The 19,746-nt window shown below is 47.2% G+C and overlaps 1 protein-coding gene across 12 annotated transcripts in view; it reads left to right on the top strand.

Moving 5' to 3' along the window:
• LOC8033381 (echinoderm microtubule-associated protein-like 2) overlaps positions 1-19,746 on the top strand; it is a 120,909-nt gene that overhangs the window by 51,818 nt on the left and 49,345 nt on the right. For all 12 annotated transcript variants that reach the window (XM_042288658.1, XM_042288650.1, XM_042288661.1 and 9 more), the window contains exon 2: positions 19,350-19,499. In XM_042288658.1, coding sequence (XP_042144592.1) covers positions 19,350-19,499 — 150 coding nt within the window. The remainder of the gene's footprint in view (positions 1-19,349; positions 19,500-19,746) is intronic.

Below are 19,746 nucleotides of genomic sequence, written 5' to 3'. Positions count from 1 at the left end.
AAACTTCGTTACATCTTTTTTTTAAACGTGTTTAAATTATTTTTAAACACGCTTGAATGTGACGGATCAGCCGCACAGGGTCTTCAAAGAGCTACGAAAATTTTCGCGCAATTGAGTTGTTTTCTGCGTGAAGTTTCTGTAAGCTTGCCCGCTACAAGGGGAAAAATCTACATCATCGTCATCGCGCCAGGTAGTGCAAATCACCGCCCAATTAAAATCACCCAGCCGTATGTTTCCACCCGTTTATGAAGGTGCTGGAATATTTTTTAATGATCTGAGTGGCCAAATAACGTTTTTGTTATGGTTTTTTTCTCCTCTGCGCTTGTTTTTATAGGCGGTTGATAACGCGCTGAGTGCCGCCCGGAGCTCCAGGTAGGAGACACTCCATCGCCGTGGGTGTTCCTTCTCCTCGGTACAAATCGCACTACGTTCCGCTTTTTTTGCTATAGGGTCGCTTAAGTAATCGGAGAGTCTCCTCGCTTTTTTTCTTCCCCCTCCGTACACCGCTCGTCATAAGCGAAGCCAAGAGTAATAAAAAAAGGGAGGCATATATTCCTTCCGCGATAATTATGTTTCGCCAACTCAAGGTCTACCGCAGCCGGCGTTACGAGAGGAATTGCTCCTGCATCATTTTCGTATTACGGCCAGACGGCGTCAGCTTTCTTTCGCTTTCCATCCGACCTTTTGGTGTACATTTTCCGCAGTGTCGGTGTGGGTGGTTCATCGTAAGGCGAAAAGGAGGATAGTTGGATACGCCGATGATGGTGATATGACGTTCTCGTGTTTGCGAGATATTAAACTCGCGTAATAATGAGAAAAAAACAACAACAAAAAAGAAAGTGCGCGCGGTGTATGAGTGAAACTAGTTTTTGCCGTGCTCTTGCGTTGTGTATTTTGCCTACACGTACCTGTCTCTCGTTCGGATCCATCAAGCCGGGTCTTGTCGAGACCAGCGTGAAACGGGACGTGTTTCCATGCCGGACGATCGAACCTCACAGCGGGGTCAGACTATGGCTCGACAGGGAGAATTGTTTGTGCGCCGACCAAACGAAATCAGATCGATTCAGTATTTGAACGACCGCCGCTTCACACATTTTTATTTGAGTGTGATGGACTGCTCCGCGACCGCATGTGGCCGTTCTTATGGTACGCAGTGGCGCCATCTACTAGCCAGTAGCCCTGGCCCACTTCTCGGTCTGCGTATGGTTCCAGATTTTTTTCTGTGAATTATTCTTTCGCCAAGTGCTCGAAATAATTGTGACACTGGTATTCGCGACACTATTTCGAATATGGTGATTATATTTGATGCTGTAGATGGTGCAAAACCTTCGGTTCAGTTGAGGAACTGTACGCAGACCGGAAGTGGGCTAGGACTAGCCGAAAGATGACGCTCTCGTCGTGAGAAGATTATACTCCGTTTCACTGTTCTTTTTTTTTTTTCTTTTAAGTGTTGACTATACTGTAACCTGACCAAATCCCCCCCCCCCCCCCCCCCCTTCTTGTCTAATGTCCAGTATGGACCTTCAAGGTATCATGAATAAATAAATAAATAAATACTTAGTGTGCAACGCTGTCAAAGCTACTGGCGCGAGCGCGTGGCTTCATCTATGGTTTTGTTTGCGCGAGAACACGTGCAAATGAGCAACGAGATCAAGCCCCATGCTCGTGCCAGTAGCTTTGACAGCGTTGCACACTAAGTGTGAAACAGACTAAAGAGGAGATTACTCGGCACGAAGGCCGCTGAGAAAACGATGTAGTATTTGGCGTGTCTGTTAGTTGTGGTGTTTGTTCGGTGCTCGTTCGGTGTGACTCGGCTTAAAGCGCCCGAACCTGGCGGTTTGCCACGAGAACGACCGCTATAGACGATTGCAAGCTGGGCGACTGGCCGCCGCCATGTCTCTGTTCGAGCAGGCACGCCCGTGCGATTACGAGGTTGCCAAAGCTACGTTCACCCGCGCGTTGCACGCGCTTGCACGCATGGGGCACCACTTGTGGCGCCATGCTTGCAATTGTCTATTCGCGTCTCCAGCTCGACGCTCGCCCTCCCGCGGCGGAAACGGGAAGCGCTCTAGTGAGGGTCACCCGATTCTCCTGCTCAGCGGGCATGGCGGAACTGCTCGCGATCATGGCTCGCGAAATGTCGTTTGCGAATGCAAACAACCCTCCTCACTGTCCCAACGTAGTGCTGCAGCCGGTATGGGATTGTACCTCACTGGAGAGTTTTAGTATTGCGCATAGAAGCAAACGCAAGCGGTGTGCGTTTGCGTTAGAGTTGCGTGTCCCACGTTGTGCGTGCGCCTCATCGCCTAGCGCCATCCAAGACCGCAATTTCGGGCTCCGCGCACGCGCAGTGTAGAACACGCAAAGCTAACGCAAACACACGGCTTGAGTTCGCTCGTATACTCACTACAGTTTCACCGGCTTCCAACCCCAACGAAACGTGCTGCAGTGAGCAGACGTGCAAGCAGGTAGGCGTTCCTTCGAACTGGAAAGGCTGAGATTGACAAAACGACGGAGAGCATATACAAAAGTAAATAAATGTTATGAAAAAACTAATAACTAAAAAATTTTTTTTTTTTTTTTACTTTTGGGCATTGGGTCTGGAAGTATATTGGCGGCAATTCTGGACGTTTCGCCGATTATAAAAAGTCGCAACTTTGATAGCACAATATACTTTATCCACAATTAATGTAATTTTGCATGGATTTCTCGCATTAGCTAAAATTTTTTCATTGATTTTAGACTATTTTTATTTTATTGGTAATTAAAATGCAACAATTGGAACCAGTGATGATAATTAGCACAGTTTTCATTGTCATATTTTTCGCGCGTTTAAATTTAGATCATAAGCAACAAATTATATTAGAGCTTGAAGAATTGCTTATTCAAATATGTGAATTTTAATATTATTATTATTAATACAAATCGCGGCAATGTATGCCTCCAATTAACGCCAAGATCACGAGAATACCCTATTTAACCATAATAGTCTTTCCAGAAAGGTGTAATTCTGTTTTCTTTTTAGCATATGAAAAACTCTGTCATAGTTATCGAGATAGACAAACAGTCAAACACTGGATGTAATATGAAGTCCTAGGCGTCACGCGGTGCTATAAAACACACACACACTTCAGCTGTCTGACTCGGATTCCGTCTTTGGGTTGTTGCAGTGAGAGCAGCGTTTATTTGTTTATGCGTTTCGTGAACATATTGTAAAAATTTGAATTATCCTCTTATTCTTGTGCTGGAATAATTGTCATTATTTCCCATGACAATTATCTGAGCGAGAAAAGGGCAGCGAGAACGCACAGGTATCAGCACTGATTTTTTCAACAACTACAGATATCAGCCTGGATCGAACAGTATGTCATAAAATAAAGTTTCCGCGAACAACTTTTCTAAGTAAATAATTACGATATGAGACACATCTTGAGTCACGAAAGAATCCGAAATTAAGACCTCTGTCGAGAAATTAAATCCAAAATAGAGGTTAGTTTCGGTTTCGCTCCAGAATTAAAACGCGCATCCTTCTGTAATTAATACGCTAAACACCGTTCTTGTTTTCAGGTTAAAGAGGTGACCTGCGCTCATAAGCCATTAGCTTCCTCGTATTACCAGAAATAATTTATGTCGCTCAGTGAAGCCAGCACACTAGACAGGCGCAACAGCGGCACGCATCTCTGACCCTCACTAAACCCGCCATCTTGGAAAATGAGTGGCGCCACCTATAGTTAGTTGGAGTCGCGAATACAGCGCGTGCTCTCGCCCTGTACCGTTTCACCCTCCGATGTACTGCGGCGGACGAGCTGGATGGATGGATGGATGTTAATGGCTATACCCTTTTTAACGGGCGGTAGCCTGCGCCACCTAGCCCAAGTCTAAAAAGCGATCCCTTCCAAACCAGTGCTGCCAGCGTACCGCGTACAGTGCCTTCATACACACGCGCGCTTTTGCTTGAGTGGTGACATTTCAGCCATTTATCCGCCCAATTTTTTTTTTTTTTTTTTTAAATGCATTTTGATGTGCGCGCAATCCGGTGTCACTCAGCTCGAGCGCGTAGCTTTGGCTAATGCATAGACGCCATTTTACCGCCCACGTCACGCACCGAATGTGTCATCACGTGACACGCTCGCTGCAGTGGACTGGCCCGGATGACTTATCATGGACTAACCGCAAATGCTGTGCTAGCGCGAGCGGCTAGCCTTGCCTGTCTTGACTGGAGCACTCGCTCCACGAGCGCTCGTGCAGCCGCCGAGGCTTCATTCGAAGCAACTACCTCGCGCTTTTAGCACGCGCGGCTAACAATAGTCCATACTAACGTGCCGTAAGGTGAAAACGGAGCACACACGCGAGAGCGGAAACGAATCGTGCACGCACGAGGCCGAATTTTCCCGCCGTGAGCCTGTTCGAAAAAAAAAAAGGAAAAAAGAGAAGCGCCTCGCCCACGCAGACTCGTCGTCAAGGTCGGCGGGCGAAAGTTGGCGAAAGTGCAAACTGCGGCCGGAAGGAGATGCGCAGCGCGACCCGGTTCTCCTGTTCGTGTAGCGCTTTTACACGGCGACTTTCTCGTTTTCAATGTCATCTCTTTTGATTCTTTTCTATTTGCGCCGAGGGATGGATGGATAGCGCTTCACAGGGAAAGGCCGCTTCCAGTCGTTCGCACGCCATGGCCTATCGCACGCACCCTAGCGTCGTTTTCTTTGCGCGTGTGGGTGTGTAGGTGCTATTTGAGCGTTTACGGACGCTTTGCAGCAGCTGCGCATGAGCGCTGCCATAACCGACCGTCCTTTTTTTTTTTTTCTCCGTTTTATTTGGTTTACTTCACTTCATCATTACCAAAACAGGCCAGGTTATTGCCATCTTATAGGGAGTATTCACTGGACGCCATATTTGTGGGTGCTGTCTAGAGCGCATGCTCAGAACGAACTCACATTTCCAGGTTGCTAAGACCGGCGATCTTGATGGTCTGAAATGCACGTTGCAAAAGAACTGCGGAAGCTCGCCATGAGCACGCGCTCAGCAGTCGCGCACACGGCTATGACCGCCAGTGAATACTCCCTATATTCTATCGTGTCCTTCTCCCCAGCATTGGCCTCCGTCGAGGCTCGTCAACGCCCGTTTCAGTGGCCCGGTATCTCGGTTAGACGAGAGAAGGTCAGCAATGGCGGCTGGAATCTGGCGATGCGAGGGGTTCTCATGGACCGTATTTTCTCCTCTACTGCGCTCTATAGACCTTTTCCACAAGGGCGCCGCCATCTTAAATTGACGTCACTTCCAGTATGGGCGAAAACACAACTTTGCCGTCGCCACGCCAATAGAAGACATTTAGGATATAAGCCTAACCGTCACACATTCTCGATTTGGCTCCCTTCAATTTTTTTACTGGTTGGAGGTTGAAACGTTTTACTATTTTGTCGTCGCCCATACTGGAAGTGACGACAATTCAAGATGGCGGCGCCCCCGTGGAAAATGTCTATAGACGTTTTCTGTTTCCTGTCGTTCGCAGTCACGTGTGTTCCGTATCTGGTATGCGGGAGGAAAAAAAACGATAAAATATTTCAATCTGGAATATGCGAGAAGATAAAGGCGAGGCAAAGCTAGGATGTGTGACAATCATGCACTTTTCGTAAACACTTTCCGGCGGCGTGGAGAGATCAAAACGATGTTTTATCTCATACCAGAATGGACGACATTCGAGATGGCTGCTCGCTTGTGGAAAGGCTGTATACGGAACGAAGACGCCGCTTCTGAGCGTGCGTGTCGCTAGCCCTAGTTCCAAATCTCGTGATGGGTTACGTTGGAATTGTTGTAATAATAATAATAATAATAATAATTTTCCGTAAGTGTATGGCCGAAATATAGAAACTATAGTAGAGGTGCAGGCGAGCTGGTGAATGTTAACCATGTTGAATTAACCTGGGACTAGGGTAGACGAGAAACAGCAAAGGGACAGAAAATAGAGACGACGACTTCTCCGTGACCGGGGGAAAAAAAAGCTGCCAAACAGGCCCGCGTTTGCCCACACGCCCACACCAGGTGTCGGCACCTGCGCGCGCGCAGAAACCAAGATACGTGTGAGAGGGAGCCTTCTGCGCGTGCGCCGTGTCGAGGGCAGCGCCACCGCGGCGACGTGACGTCACTGCCGGGATAGCTCGCGTGGCGACCACTTACGGCTTGTCAGCCGCCGCTAGTATGACACTTTCTTGTTTTTGACGGTCCACAGGGCAGCAGTGTTTTGGAAGCACTTTACCGCCATGACGCGCGGACCGACGCCAAGAAAGGTGTTGGTTGGTGCGACCGTCACTGGGGCCACAACTGCGATAAGCTCGGACGCTTTTATGTCGGAGGTACGGCCCAGTTCGATTAACCGTGGGGTTATATCTATAGATAACCGCGCCAAGATGACAAAGTTTTCTCGGGGCCTCGAGGAATTCGTGCCCGTTGCTGGGAAACGAGAACCCCACGCACACCATTCCTTCAATACCTGATTTCTGGTTGGTCTTCTGACCCAGCTATCACCTCGGAGACGGACATCTAGCGTCGTAGAAACAATTCAGGTTTGAGCCGAGAGTGTACACATACCCTTGTGAATCGACGAGTGCCTGTGTTGCAGCAGCGGTACATTAGTGCCTCTTTCCGGCCAAGAATGCTCATATCCGAGCACGAAACCCCACTCTACGGCAGAAGCACTGCTCTCCTTCTCCCCGTCGTTCCTCCACAGGCGGCAAGGCTCTCTTTCTCGCTGTCATGCCCCCCCTGTAGGCCGCCGCTGTTCCGAAAAGCCCAGTTGGTTGATCGCAGGGAGAACGACCTCCCTTCCTCACCACCCCTCCTGCAGTCGCCGTTGCGAAATACCCGCGTGGTCGCGCTGTGCTGGCTGTGCGGACGCGCTCCCTCGCCTCCCCACTGCCACCGCCCAGGTTCCGTTCTCGTCTGTCTCCGATCGTGCCTCTACTGATCGGCTCGCATACATACTTTCGCTTCTTGCACAGCAGGCGTGGTCACGGGCGTCCCCGTTCTAGAAACGTTTCAACCAAAAAAAGAAAAACAAAAAACTTTTTTTTTTTTTTTTTGCAATACATGCAACATTTTACAAATTGGTTCCACTAAAACAGACTTCTCCTTACACACGTCTCCCGCATCGATTCTACTGAAAGCAACGAACCCATTGAAAACATAGTACAGCAGACTGTCTGGGGGCAAATCTCGTCCAACATGGCACTCCACAGTGCAGCAGCTATACCCTATTCACCCTTAACCTGACACTGCAGCCAAAGCTATACAAGCGCGAGCTAGCCCGCACTCCTGGCTTCAAGGAAGTGTACCTATAGATTCAGCTCTCTGAAAACGAGAAATAGTTTCCCGAAGGTGAGGGCGTATGTACATAGCGAGCAGTTTTAAAGCAGCGTGCGTTGCAAAATAGTGATTAGCGTGACAACCTTGTCTTATATACCTCGAAGATTTTGGTGGAGTTTTATTACATAAATTTTATTACATACTCCACTAAAAATCTTCGAGGTACGTTCTTGTCCACCTTTCGTGAAACACCCTGTGTGGGTATCTCTCTCTCTCTCTCTCTCTCTCTCTCTCTCTCTATATATATATATATATATATATATATATATATACACATATATATATATATATATATATAAAGTGCCTGTGATATCTACCGGGTCTTCCATTTTAATTCCATCAGATTTATTACAAAACATTCGTAAAAAATGCAGTAGTACTGTTTGTGCAGGTGAGTTATGCGGCCATTGGGACATTGTGTGGGTGGCTAATCTCTCTCTATCTTACTTGGTAAAACATACATTTTATTTGTGGAATTAATCGATCGAAATTAGACGAAAAAGAGTGATAGCGAGAGACAGACGGAGACGCCAAGAGTATGGTAAAAAGGGCGAGGTGAAATACGGTGATTATTATTCGGTCGGAACGAGAGAACGGCAGGTAAGCTTCTCTGTCCGCTAAGCGCGCCAGTTCGCGTGATTTACTCTCTCCGTGATTTACACTTTCCACCTCGACATTCTACCGTTCCGCTTCGTAAGTTTGACGAAAAAAAAAAAAGAAGAAAAAAAAATGCTCCTCGTGTCTTTCTTGCTTGCGCGCGACTCACCGTCACGTTGCGACATTGGCGTCAATAACCAACCAAGGACGAAACTTTTTTTTTTTTTTGTCTTGTCAATATATTATTTTTGCAGGAAACAGATTCCAGTCTTGCAGCGAGGCAGAGCAACAATGCATGCCTCAAACGCCGAATGAATTGTGTGGAGGGGGTTGTCGTCGAGGCGGGTGCGGTTTTTGAAGATGCATTCCGTCTGCTAGGGCACGAGAGCGTCTGCCATTTCATGCATGCGCGCGCGTTTCTCGAGGGACGTTGGTGAAGTGAGGTCACGTTATGATGACGTCATTCTGTGGGTGTCGTTGAGGTGAATGTTTTGGAGGCCGTGGAACGGGAGAAAAACAAAACGTAGATATGTCAGTTATTTTATAAATATTATCAAAATATTTACTTTGAAAATGACATTGAAAAACGCATTTAGAAAATTATGTCTAGTATTAAAAAATAGTATTTTTGCGTTTCTTCGCTTGTGTGCACCTTTCTGTGAGTTTTGTTCTGCGTAATTTTAAACACTTGTGGCATGAAATGATCGAGGCTATTATTATCTTCTTTTTTTTTGCATGAAATATTGTTATTAATCTTTCGGCGTAATGTCCCGTCGTTACTTCTCGTTTTTTTTTCTTTTTTTGTTAGTTTCTGTTTTGATTCAAAGTTTTTGTAAGAAGAATAGAAAACGTTTCCACATCGCAAATGATATACATCTAACGTCTCCGTGCTACATGCCAACGAGGTGAACACGAAACAGAATCACATATCACATTGTGTGTATGCGTACATGTGTGTGTGTGTGTGTGTGTCTGTGTTTTGTATATTTTCCAATCTTGGCAGTTCTTTATGTATCTTAAATATTTTTGCATCTTTTTTTTTAGGGCTTGGCATATTGAGTTGTCGCTTCGTGATTGGTTCTTTAGTGGTCTCACCGGCTGATGCTGCTATCCGATTGGCTGAGAGGAGCGATAATGAGATGCACGGGGGCTCGCCACGCCCTGCGGACACGCCCTCAAGCACGCTGGAAGCGCACGCTTGCTATGCGGAGCGCAAGTTCGTCTGCTTCTCTGGCCGGGGTTGCGGTGACGTCAGCAAGACGCCGAGCTCTGATTGGCTTTGATTGAAGCATAGTGGGTAGACCTCAAGGCAGTTTGCTTTTAGGTCTACCCACTATCCTTCAATCAGGGCCAATCAGAGCCAATCATCGCAACTCCTGCAAGAGAAGCAGACGAGCTTGCGTTTCGCATACGTGCGTGTGTATGCTTCGAACACATGTCAGCAGGCATTGTTCGACCAAAATGTGATAGGTGTACGATGCATTGGCGGTGTGGTTCCCGATCCGGTAGTAAGACGTGGCTACGTATAGCACAATCGAGCTGATCGTCCAGAGAACGGGGAACGCATGATCGATGAACCAAGAAAGAAAATAAACGAATGAGTGTATGAAAGGGATACTTCAACGAAATTTGAAACATACCCGTCGTGTTCAGAAAAAGGCTGGATATGATCCACAATATCCGTAAATGACAATCGCACGCTTGTATTTTGAGCCTGATGGCCGTGTTTATTCTAAACGGCCCACAAGCTCTGGCAAGCGAGAGCAGCCAGCGGAGAGCACGTCACATCCGGCGCGGTCGTGACGTAGTCTGTCTCGGGACGAGCAAAGCTGCGGCGAGGCTGACGTCGTCAGGATTCCCTGGCCATTCCAGCCACCGAAGCGATCAAAGCACGCCAGCCATCGGGCCACCGCAGCAAACCGCAAATCTGCTTTTGTGTGAATTTTTGAGTGACGGGTTAATCGTCTATAATCTCGTAGAGGGAGAATTCCGACGTCTGGTGCACACAAAAAAAAGAGTCCCGTTGAGGGGGGAGTTCCTCCCTCCCCTCTTCTTATATGCTGGCCGTAGAGCTGTCGGGATGACGTCAGGTTCAGAGCATGTGTAGTTCTTGGCGAGACAGTTACTGTCACTACCTGTCAATGTTCCTAGACGGGCATTACAAACGAGGCTTTAGCGACATCCACCAGGTGCTCTTTGCTAATCGTTTAAGTATATCTGGCTCATTGGAAGCTGAAACCAACGGCGCAGAAAAACTTTAGTATGATGAAATGAACATTAAAATAAATAACCTGTCTATGATTTATCTTTATCGCTCTTTAAATTCGAACAAATGCAAAAAAAAAAAAAAAAATCTTGACTGCTGAAATAATTATATTACCGGTAGTCGTACGATGAATAGAGCTATAGAATTCCCTTGGTTAGTCTATTCATGCACGGGAATATAGGGATAAATCTGCTTCTTTCGCACGGGCAAACACAAAGACCGTGTAGTCCGTTACACAAGTTCCATTTGTGTGTGTGTGTTTATTTATGTGGGAGAAAAAAAAAGAACAAAAAAGAAAGACCGCGTATTTCGATAGAGCGGTATTTACTGCGTCTCCCGCCTGCAGCTCTACTTCCGATATCCACGAAATTTGCTTTTGGGAACGTCTTTCGCTTATTTCACTATATATGGTATATATCTCCAGTTAATGTAACCTCTCGTGTCGGAAGCTCTCGTGCAAATAGGAAAGGATGGCGCGATGCATCGGTAATTCCGGTCGCTGCGCTCTGTTTCGGCGTGAATTACATCACGCCAACGGCCGGTGTATCTTTCTTTCTTTCTGTTTTGTTTGAGGAGCGCATCCCATCTTTTTTTTTTTCTTTCAATCTCTTTCCTCTCTGCTCACTTTTTAATGGTGTATCGGATGGTCTTCTCCGTCGAGGTGGGCATTGGGTTTGTTGGCGTTTGTTTGTTTGTGTTTGTTCGTTCAAGCAGCTGCCTAACGGTCGGGCGGTTGAGTATACGGTCACTGACGGTCACCGAGCGACTTTGTGGTGGCCGAGGGTGGCACCGTAAAGTGCTTCTCTGAATGTGCCCGAGGATTGCGCTCTTCTGTCCCCCCCTATCTCTTGCTCTTTCCTTTGGGGTGACCTCCACTGACCCGGATAAGTTCTTTTCGTCGACTTCAAGCCGCCACCTGGAATGTGGCTCTGTGAAACACCACGTTCCAAGTTCAGTCCTTGGATTAATCTTTTTTTTTTTCTCTCCCAAAATCGCCATGACGCTAGGGTTCCTTCTTTTAGAACTTTTATTTGGAGTTTAAACTGTATGAGATCGGAGTGGACCATTACGGTCACTCGTCGTATGATTCGACTATACAGTAATGTCGATTCATGCATACCGTTCGTTATCTCTACTTTTTACTCTACCCAGGCACGTAGCCGGGGGGTGCGGGGGGGGGGGGGGGGGGGGGGGGCTGGGACATCCTCTCCCTCCTCCCCCTCATACAGCATTTTGTCATGGGCAGGCCCCCCCGAAACAAAATCCTGGCTCGAGTTTCAGGCAGTTCGTCTTCCGCACGTTTATTTAATTTACTTTTTTGGTGTTTCCAAGTTATCAGGTGGACGATTTTCGCCAATACGTTCGTTTCTCATCGTTAGCTTCTTTGAGCTCTAGTCTTCATTGCGTTCCTCGGTCTTAAGTCCGGAGCGTCTTCCTTTTATACCTGCCTAGACAATCACGTTGCGCCAATAACCGATCAGAACGTTAAAAATACCAGTCGCAAATAATAATAATAATAATAAAAAAAAACGTAAACGTAAAAACAAAAATTAAGCCTCGCATTTTTTATTTTTTTTATTTAGTGCAGTGCGCAGTTCTACCATTACCTTAGCCAGAACTTGGGTGCCTATCATCAGATTGAAATGTAATTGGTCGATCTTATCTTCTAGTATAGACGAACCTACACTGCGCACGCGTACCTATACACTGCCTGATACGGGGCGATGTAGGTACAATTGATAAAGGAATGCGACTTCGTTTGTCAACAGCGCAACGAGATAACAATCCTAACGCGGTTAAAACCAACCATGGGCAAGTCTGGCGCGTATAATTGGAGCACGATGTTTTTTTTGTTTTTCTTGGTTTTGTGTGCGGACTAATGGCTTCTTTTCGCCAGTGTTCTCCGCGTTCTAGTTGTAGTTAAACGCAGGGTGCGCGCGCCAAAAACGGGCCACTAAAAGAGTTAACGAAGCATCAGAGAGAGAGAGAGAGAGAGAGAGATAGCATCCAGTGTGGCACACCAGGTGTGACTTCATATAGTTCGCTCGTTTCTTTTATCTCTTTTTTTTTTTTTTGTCCATTTGTGTTTGGTTGTATCTTTTATTACCCCACAAAACGCGGCACGTTTCTTTTCTAGAGCGAGGCCTACTTAAAATAAACAAATAGATAAGGTTTTGCTATGTTTTTTTTTCTTAGTTAAAAGAAGCGAAATTGCGTATCGATCGTTTGACCGCTGTAAGCGCGGTCTCCTTGAAGCGTTCATGGTCAAGTGATCCGAAACACGTTGGCCGGTATGCGTATGGCGTGGCGCTGCTCGAGATTAGATAGAAGCAGTGAGTGTGTACAGTCGAGCAGCGCGGTCTTTGAATGGGGCATTGTTATCAGCCTCGATCGGGAGCTCCGATCGAGCGTAGCCCTTTTTGGTAACTTCTATTCGGGTGGGCTGGCTCTTTGTGAATCGGGTGATTGAGCGGTCGCCTTTGGGCTGGAGCGTAAACAGTGGTGGTACTGCTGGTGGACGGGGCGTATATATGCGCTATATAGGTTTTCGGTCAACCACTCGATGGCTAGTTGTGTGTCTGTGGCGCTCGGTTTCGTGTGTGCGAGTTGCCTTTGACTCGCTCGAAAGGGACTCGTAAATCTTTTAGCGAATGTTTAGTGGTGGAGCACGCGCAATTAGCGTTTAGGTGCGGAAAACACAAAGAAAAACACGAGTGTAGGGAATTGAACAAGTACAGCGCTGTGTTTGTTGCGTGTTCTTCTAGTACATTTGATGTATAACTATGTATTAACTATGCGATGCATTGCTGTAAGTTTAGTGACTCTGCTTGTTTCTTTCTTTTTTATCATTTCGATTTTGGGGATATATAAGAGTTTCAAAGATGAGAGGAAGAAGAGGATAAAAGGCGTGGGAGTTACAAGGTTTGACAAAACGATACAGGAGATAACTGAGCAGCTTTGCTCGATACTTAATTACTGCTAATCTGTGTTTTTTTTTTTTTTCTTCTAGATCTCGTAAAACAATAAAAAAAATTCCGCGGTATCAATAACGAAATTAACCGACTTTGATCAAAAGCACTGTTGGCGCGGCGTTTCAGGTGGGCTAACGCAATGAATTAGCTAGGTCGTGCTGTAAGCGAATTGTAGGTCGTTATAACACGAAGGGTCAGGGCCACCCGTATATTTTCGTCCTTTTGAGCCAATCATTTCACTGCCGTTCGATTACTATTCATGGGGCGTCTACGCGCCGTGCTAAAATTTAATCGAATACGTTTGTTGTTACGCAAGTCTAGTAGCACGGTTCTTTTGCTGTAAACTCAGTTCACCCCTAAGCTGACAGTGCGGTGGAAGCTACGTGTTCGTTGGACCAATCACACGACCACCTTTCACCACGTGATCGTGCTCCTTCTGCCCATACCCAGGATAACGGGGTACGGCGATGAAGAGGAGGCTGTTGGTTGATCCGATGAACGAGTAGCTTCCATCGCACTGTCCCCGTACAAATCAGTCACGCTTAAAATTACCAAAAAAAAAAAAAAAAAAGTCTGGTTACCGTGGATAGAAAACGCTTTGTTTGGGCGCCAGTCTGGCAACCGTGGACAAGTCTCGGCGAGGCCGGACTATCAGACGATCTACACGCGCCAGTAACAAGATGAAGGCATCCAGAGGCCGTACTTTTACATGCACGAACTGTCCGCTTCCTGACCGAGCGACACGACCCTGAACAGATCGATGGGCGGCCGCTGGGAGGTTTCGTATGTAGGTGAGGGTACGGCTAACGGGGGCTTCTGGAGCTCTCCCCGCGTTGGTCTGACCTTGGCACCACCGCGGGTAATCGGAAGAGCGAAGACGACGACTTTGTTTCGACGGAGGTTAACAATACGCGCACGACGCCGTCTCTCTTCTCATATGCGTGACACGTACCACACGTTGTCGGCATGCGGGCTGCGGGTTTTCATTAGGCGTGAACGTTGACGTCCTCTGTCTGTCGAGTTTCAAGGGCTGTCCCGCACGTTTCCACCATTCTTTTTTTTAATTTTTTTTTATTGGAGGGTACACTAATCATACTTCCCGTATATTATTAAAAAATTTGCGTTACCACTTTGGTCTTGGCGGAGAAGGTCGTGATGTGCAGAATACGTTTTTGCGGTCGTCAAACCTCTGCGCGGTCGTTTCGAGACTCGTACGGCGTCCTTCGACGTCGCGAACGCCATTACTTGGCGCTGTGGTCACGTGATCGCTCGCACCAGCCAATGGGAATGAGGTGCCACCTGCGAGGAAGTCCTTTTTCGGTGATGACACGATATATTGTTTTCTGGGTCGACTCGGTTTTTGCGCCTTAGAAGGCTCCCGAAGGAAAAACGTATGTCACATAAAAAAAAATATGATGGGTCGTTATTCTTGTGGATTAGAGCTAGCATTAGAGTAGGCGCAATGCTGCGTACGCTTATCTTAATGCCAGTATTCTACGTTTCGTTCATATACAATATTTGCCGTTTTCAGTCAGTTTGTATATTCTTGTCGAAGAAGAAAGATGCGCCCTGTTGGTTCGTTCCCCCCTGCCGCTAATGACTTCATATAGAGTATACTTAGCAGAAGTGCCCGCGGGTGCGCGGCCCCGATGTCCGCTCTATCCTGGCATTCTCTCGCCTTACGTGAGCCGTTAGCCGAGTCATGAAGCTATAAAACTGGATGTGCTTTTTCGTGCTTTTTTTTAACCGCCGCTAGTTCTACGTTTTTTTATTCTACCGTTTTTATGGACGTGCACTTTGCGCAACTGGGGCCCGCTGCCTCCATCACGCGGTGCCGTAATGATGGCCGAGTTTTTATATTGTATCGTCGCATTGTTTGGGGGGGTCTATGCGCGCGCACGGCCCCGCAGTTCGCACCTCGCCAGTCGGGTCGTCGTCTCGGTTTCAAAGAGAGACATCTTCATAGAGGGCGCTACGGCTGTTACTTGTTGCGGGGAGGGAGGTGTCGCTTCTCCAGGTGTCTGCTTTGTCCGGCCCCTGGACAAACGATCTCTCTGCGAGGGCGAGGGCACCCCCCGAAATGGGCGACTGCTTGGGGGACCGTCCGTTCGGTTATGGTTTCTGGAACGCGTCTCCAAGTTGGTATGTTTACCGCGCCCTAAAAAGTGCTCCCTCGATTTCCGCCCGATGATGACGTCATAGAAGTGTCACGGTGTCGAAGGCCGCGATCCCGGCGGTGTCACAACAGCGTTGGTTGATGTGGCGGACGCCTGTTCTGCTGCAGCAGGTCGCTCTCCTGTGTGACAGACTACGGAAGCTCCAGCAGCCAGCAGTTGAGACTCCGCGACGACGGCGCGGCACCCTCGTTCGCTCGTACTTCTTGCAGGGGCTTCTAGCACTAACCGTCGGGATTGCGACATGAAAGGCCGGCTTTTGTGACGTCATTTGGTGCCGCTTCGGGACCTAAACACGCCAGTCGAAGCCTTTGCAAAAAGAACTCTCTGGCCGCCGCCATTTTGCAACTCGAGCGACCCCTATCAGCCAGAAAGTTCTGCCACCCTCCTGAGCTGTGGAAACCCGGTCAGCGCGGCTCCCCAGCTGCATTGTACATTCGGAACTCGCCGGCTTTTCTTGAAAGTTCTTACTTTATTCGCCTGTTCAGGATGCTTCCCCCTTTCTGTGTTATCTTCTACTGTGAGAGCCAGGGAATACCGCCGGTACTCCTATACACGTTTGCAAGTCCGGCTTCAGGGCGCTGCCATCTTGCCTGTCTGGGGTGCGCTTGGACCAGTCATAATCCGATTACGAAGCCTTGCTAAGGCGTCGTAATCGGATTATGGCCGCTCCCGAGAGCGCACCCCACTGAGGAAGATGGCGGCGCCCTGAGACCGGACTTGCAAACGTGTATAGCCTGGCTTGGGCTTTGCAGGAAACGAACGAAGAGAGCGAACGTCAAGCAGCCGGCGACGCGTGCCGTTCGGCCTTTTTCGAGGATTATTTCCTTTGAGAGAATCTCTGAAAAGATTTCCCGGCTATGTTCCCGGTCTTCGCGAGAAGTAGCTTGTGGGTCCGGGGTACGGGGCTGGAATAGATACGTTCGTTCATTTGCTTTTGGTGTTGTACTGCGCAAAAAGGGAGCTCTCTTCCAAACGTGCCCCAAAACAAGCCGGATTCAATTCGATCGTTGTGAAATGACTGTCGTCGGCACTGGGTATTGGATAAGCTGTGTTATTTGAGTCCTTTCTCAAACCCTGTTCGGATAACACGGCACCGTGGGGTACGGACAACATATATATGTTGTTCGATAGATGAGACTCGTTGAATTTCATGTTGTGAGCGGGTAATATTCATGCAGTTCGGCTTTTCTGTGTGTTCAAATATTTTCGACGGTTCAAACCTTTGCAGATTGACACGGCTGTGTGAATGGTACCTTAAAAATATCAATATAAAATGAGACAAGCGTTCCATTTGTTCTGTCGCGCACAGACTCACCAAAAATAGTTTTCATTTGTTTGTTTTTAGTCGCAAATATAGTAGAACGCTTAAAAGAAAACCTCGAGAAATTGTATTCGCCATAGAACACGAAATAAAAAATAAAACGAAATTTAGCCGCCACCAACTTCCGTGAAAAGACGGTGAGTGTGCAGGCGAGCTGGTGGTAGCTAATCATGTCGTATTACACCTGAGACTGCGGTGGAAGAAATCGGAAGAACTTTCAGTAGAAGGAACAGACACAGAGACGTTGAGACGTTGAGACGTTCTCTGTGTCTGTTCCTTCTACTGAAAGTTCTTCCGATTTCTTCCACCGCAGTCTCAGGTGTAATACGACATGATTACCAACTTCCGGTTGCGCCTACGCAAGCTGCCACAGTCCACTGAAGAGAAAGCCCACAGCCCAGCGCAGTTGGGCAACACTGACGTACTCTCTCAAAACCAGGGGCGCTGTAAATCGCTTCGTTCTAGAGTGCCTTCATACACACGCGCGCTTTTGCTTGAGTGGTGACATCTCAGCCATTTTTCCGCCCAATCGTTTTTTTATGCAGTTTGAAGTGCGCGCAATCCGGTGTCACTCAGCTCGAGCGCGTAGCTCTGGCTGATGCATAGACGCCATCTTACCGCCCAAGTCACGCACCGAGTGCGCGAGAGCGTCACGCGCTGGCACATTCCGGACAACAATGGATGTCTTCACCCTGAGACAGACAGACATCTAGGCACCCTACTTCGTTCGAGGCTGCCGCTGGAAAGGTGCGCATCACGTGACCTTCCGGTTGGACCATTTGAATGGAGCGACGCGCGGAGCGGGAAGTCACGTGAGAATCACGGTTAACGGGAGCATGCGCTAAGGCTAGTCATGACCGCACGACGCACGTGCGTTTTATGCAGGCAGTGTTGGCCGTTGTTTACAGCCTGATCTGTCCACACGTCCCCCCCCCCCCCCCCCCCCCCTGGAAATTCCAACATCCGCCCCTGGTTCCATTAGCCGCGTGCGTCTGTGCACGTCTTGGCTGCACAATGAAAACCTTAGTGTTCGCGAAATCCTAATTTTTGCGAATTTCGCGAATTGTAGTATTCGCGAACGCGTATAGTTGTTTTGTCTGTAGAGGCAAATTCCAGAGTTTAGAAATCGCGAAATTTGGTGGTTGCCAAAGATCAGCGCTGCGAAAATAAAAGGTTTTACAGTGTACTATACTTAGCCACAGTACTTTCCCATCACTACAACCTCTGAAACGATAGGCTTCTTGGTAAATCTGTGAATGATGCAATCTACTTGGAACGTTTAGCACATGGTGGTAAACGAAAATATTGTCCTGTGCATTTCTCTACTATTGTATTTCTTTGTTTTTCCTTACTACAAATGAATAGCGGGGGGCAATCTGAGCTATATGTACCGGTTCCTATAGTTTACCCTTTGTGAGAACACCTGGTTTCCGCAGATTTGTTCACAACAATCTGCTCGGATTTTTGATTTTTTTTTTATGTTTGATAGATTTGACCCAACATATGAGCATTTTTTGCCAGAAATAACAAGTGGTTGTGGAGGAAGCACGTTTCTGAGAGCTCTGTGTTTTACCCTGCGGGCACAATTAGTGGCTGCTATTTGTGGGAAGTCATTTTGCATCCAGCAAGATGCTTCCCAGCTGTTCTGGACTAATTTCTTCTTCGTTCTCAGCCTATTTCGGCCATTAAATAAATGACAAGAAGTAAGCACTTTCGTGTATTACGTATCGGCTGGGGCTCCTGCATAGTATTTTTTTTTTTTTTTTTTACAAGTTGCATGGGAGCTTGAGAAGTCGTTTTTTTATGTTATATATTCCTTTCTATCTTGAAAGCTGGTAATTGTGCCCAGAGTTTTGTTTTATTTGTGCACATCATGCACGCCAAAAATGCCTCGGTTTTATCACGTTTGCTAACGTGCAAAGCCAAAAATATGAGTACACACATTTTTTGTTTCTTTTGCGTTTAGAAGTTTAATGACATTTCGTAATTTCACACGTGGTAAAGACGAATATGAGTGACGCAAATATAAATTTAGGAAGGTGACAACAAAATCATGGTAACAAAGTAATACATACAGTAACTGTGCTGCCCAGAGGGCGCTGCAAGCGCGGGGCCAGTGGCCATGCAAAACCTCGCGCGCACGGCACTTTGAGTTGTACTCGGCACAAGTGGTGCCGGAGAGCGGGCAGTCGAATAAGGGTCTTCAAATATGCAACATTAACAAAATAAAAAAGGTGAAGAAATAAAACTGAAGAGATCCTACTAATGATGAGAAGCCCAAAGGAAGTAAATGCACCAAATAAAAATGATGAAAATAAAACAATTTAAACACGCAAGCTTAAATATTAGCAGTCAGCATTAAACTTAAAAATACCCTTCTACATATCATATCGTTAATTGATTGGATGATGGTACCTTTCACAACCTACCGTCGTCCAATCACTCGCATGAGTATTGTGACTCTGGTTGCATTGTTACTGCCAAGACAAGCATTGTCCTGAAAAGTGTCGTCGTGACGTAAATAACTTGTTCCTTCTTTGAGAGATACGAGATAACTGTTACAACACGCAGCTAAAAACTTTTTTTTTTTTTTCTGTTTTGAATTTTGTGTTTGTTTTTGTATCCGATCATTTCTCTGATCAAGTGTCTGCGTCTTGCAGAGGACATGTTAAACCACGGGGACGAGATGTCCCTACAAGAGCGGGTCTCGGACCTGGAGAAGAAGATCCTGGAGCAGACGGACGAGATCACCTGCCTCCGGAGCACCATCGCGGATCTCGCGCGGAGGATGAACCAGCTCGAGGGCAGGGGTGAGTCTAGCCTGCGTTGCCTTCTTGAATTCGGTCGGTGTACGAGCTTCGATTGCCGTTAGTTAGTTCTCATACGCAAATAGTGAATTTCGTGTTTGAAGCGATTAGTGGTTTTGACCGAATATTTTTTAATCGAATATCAAATAGTTTCTTCGAGACTTTCACTACTGCATCATGCTTACAGGGGTACCACGGTGATATTTTTAGCTACTCCAAGTAACTAGATTATACGAATCCTAGACCCCTT

This window comes from Ixodes scapularis, unplaced genomic scaffold (assembly GCF_016920785.2).
Source record: "Ixodes scapularis isolate PalLabHiFi unplaced genomic scaffold, ASM1692078v2 PGA_scaffold10__122_contigs__length_95168666, whole genome shotgun sequence".
NCBI lineage: Eukaryota > Metazoa > Arthropoda > Arachnida > Ixodida > Ixodidae > Ixodes > Ixodes scapularis.
Note: the sequence above shows the minus strand (reverse complement) of the source record. Positions and strands in the feature narration are given on the sequence as shown.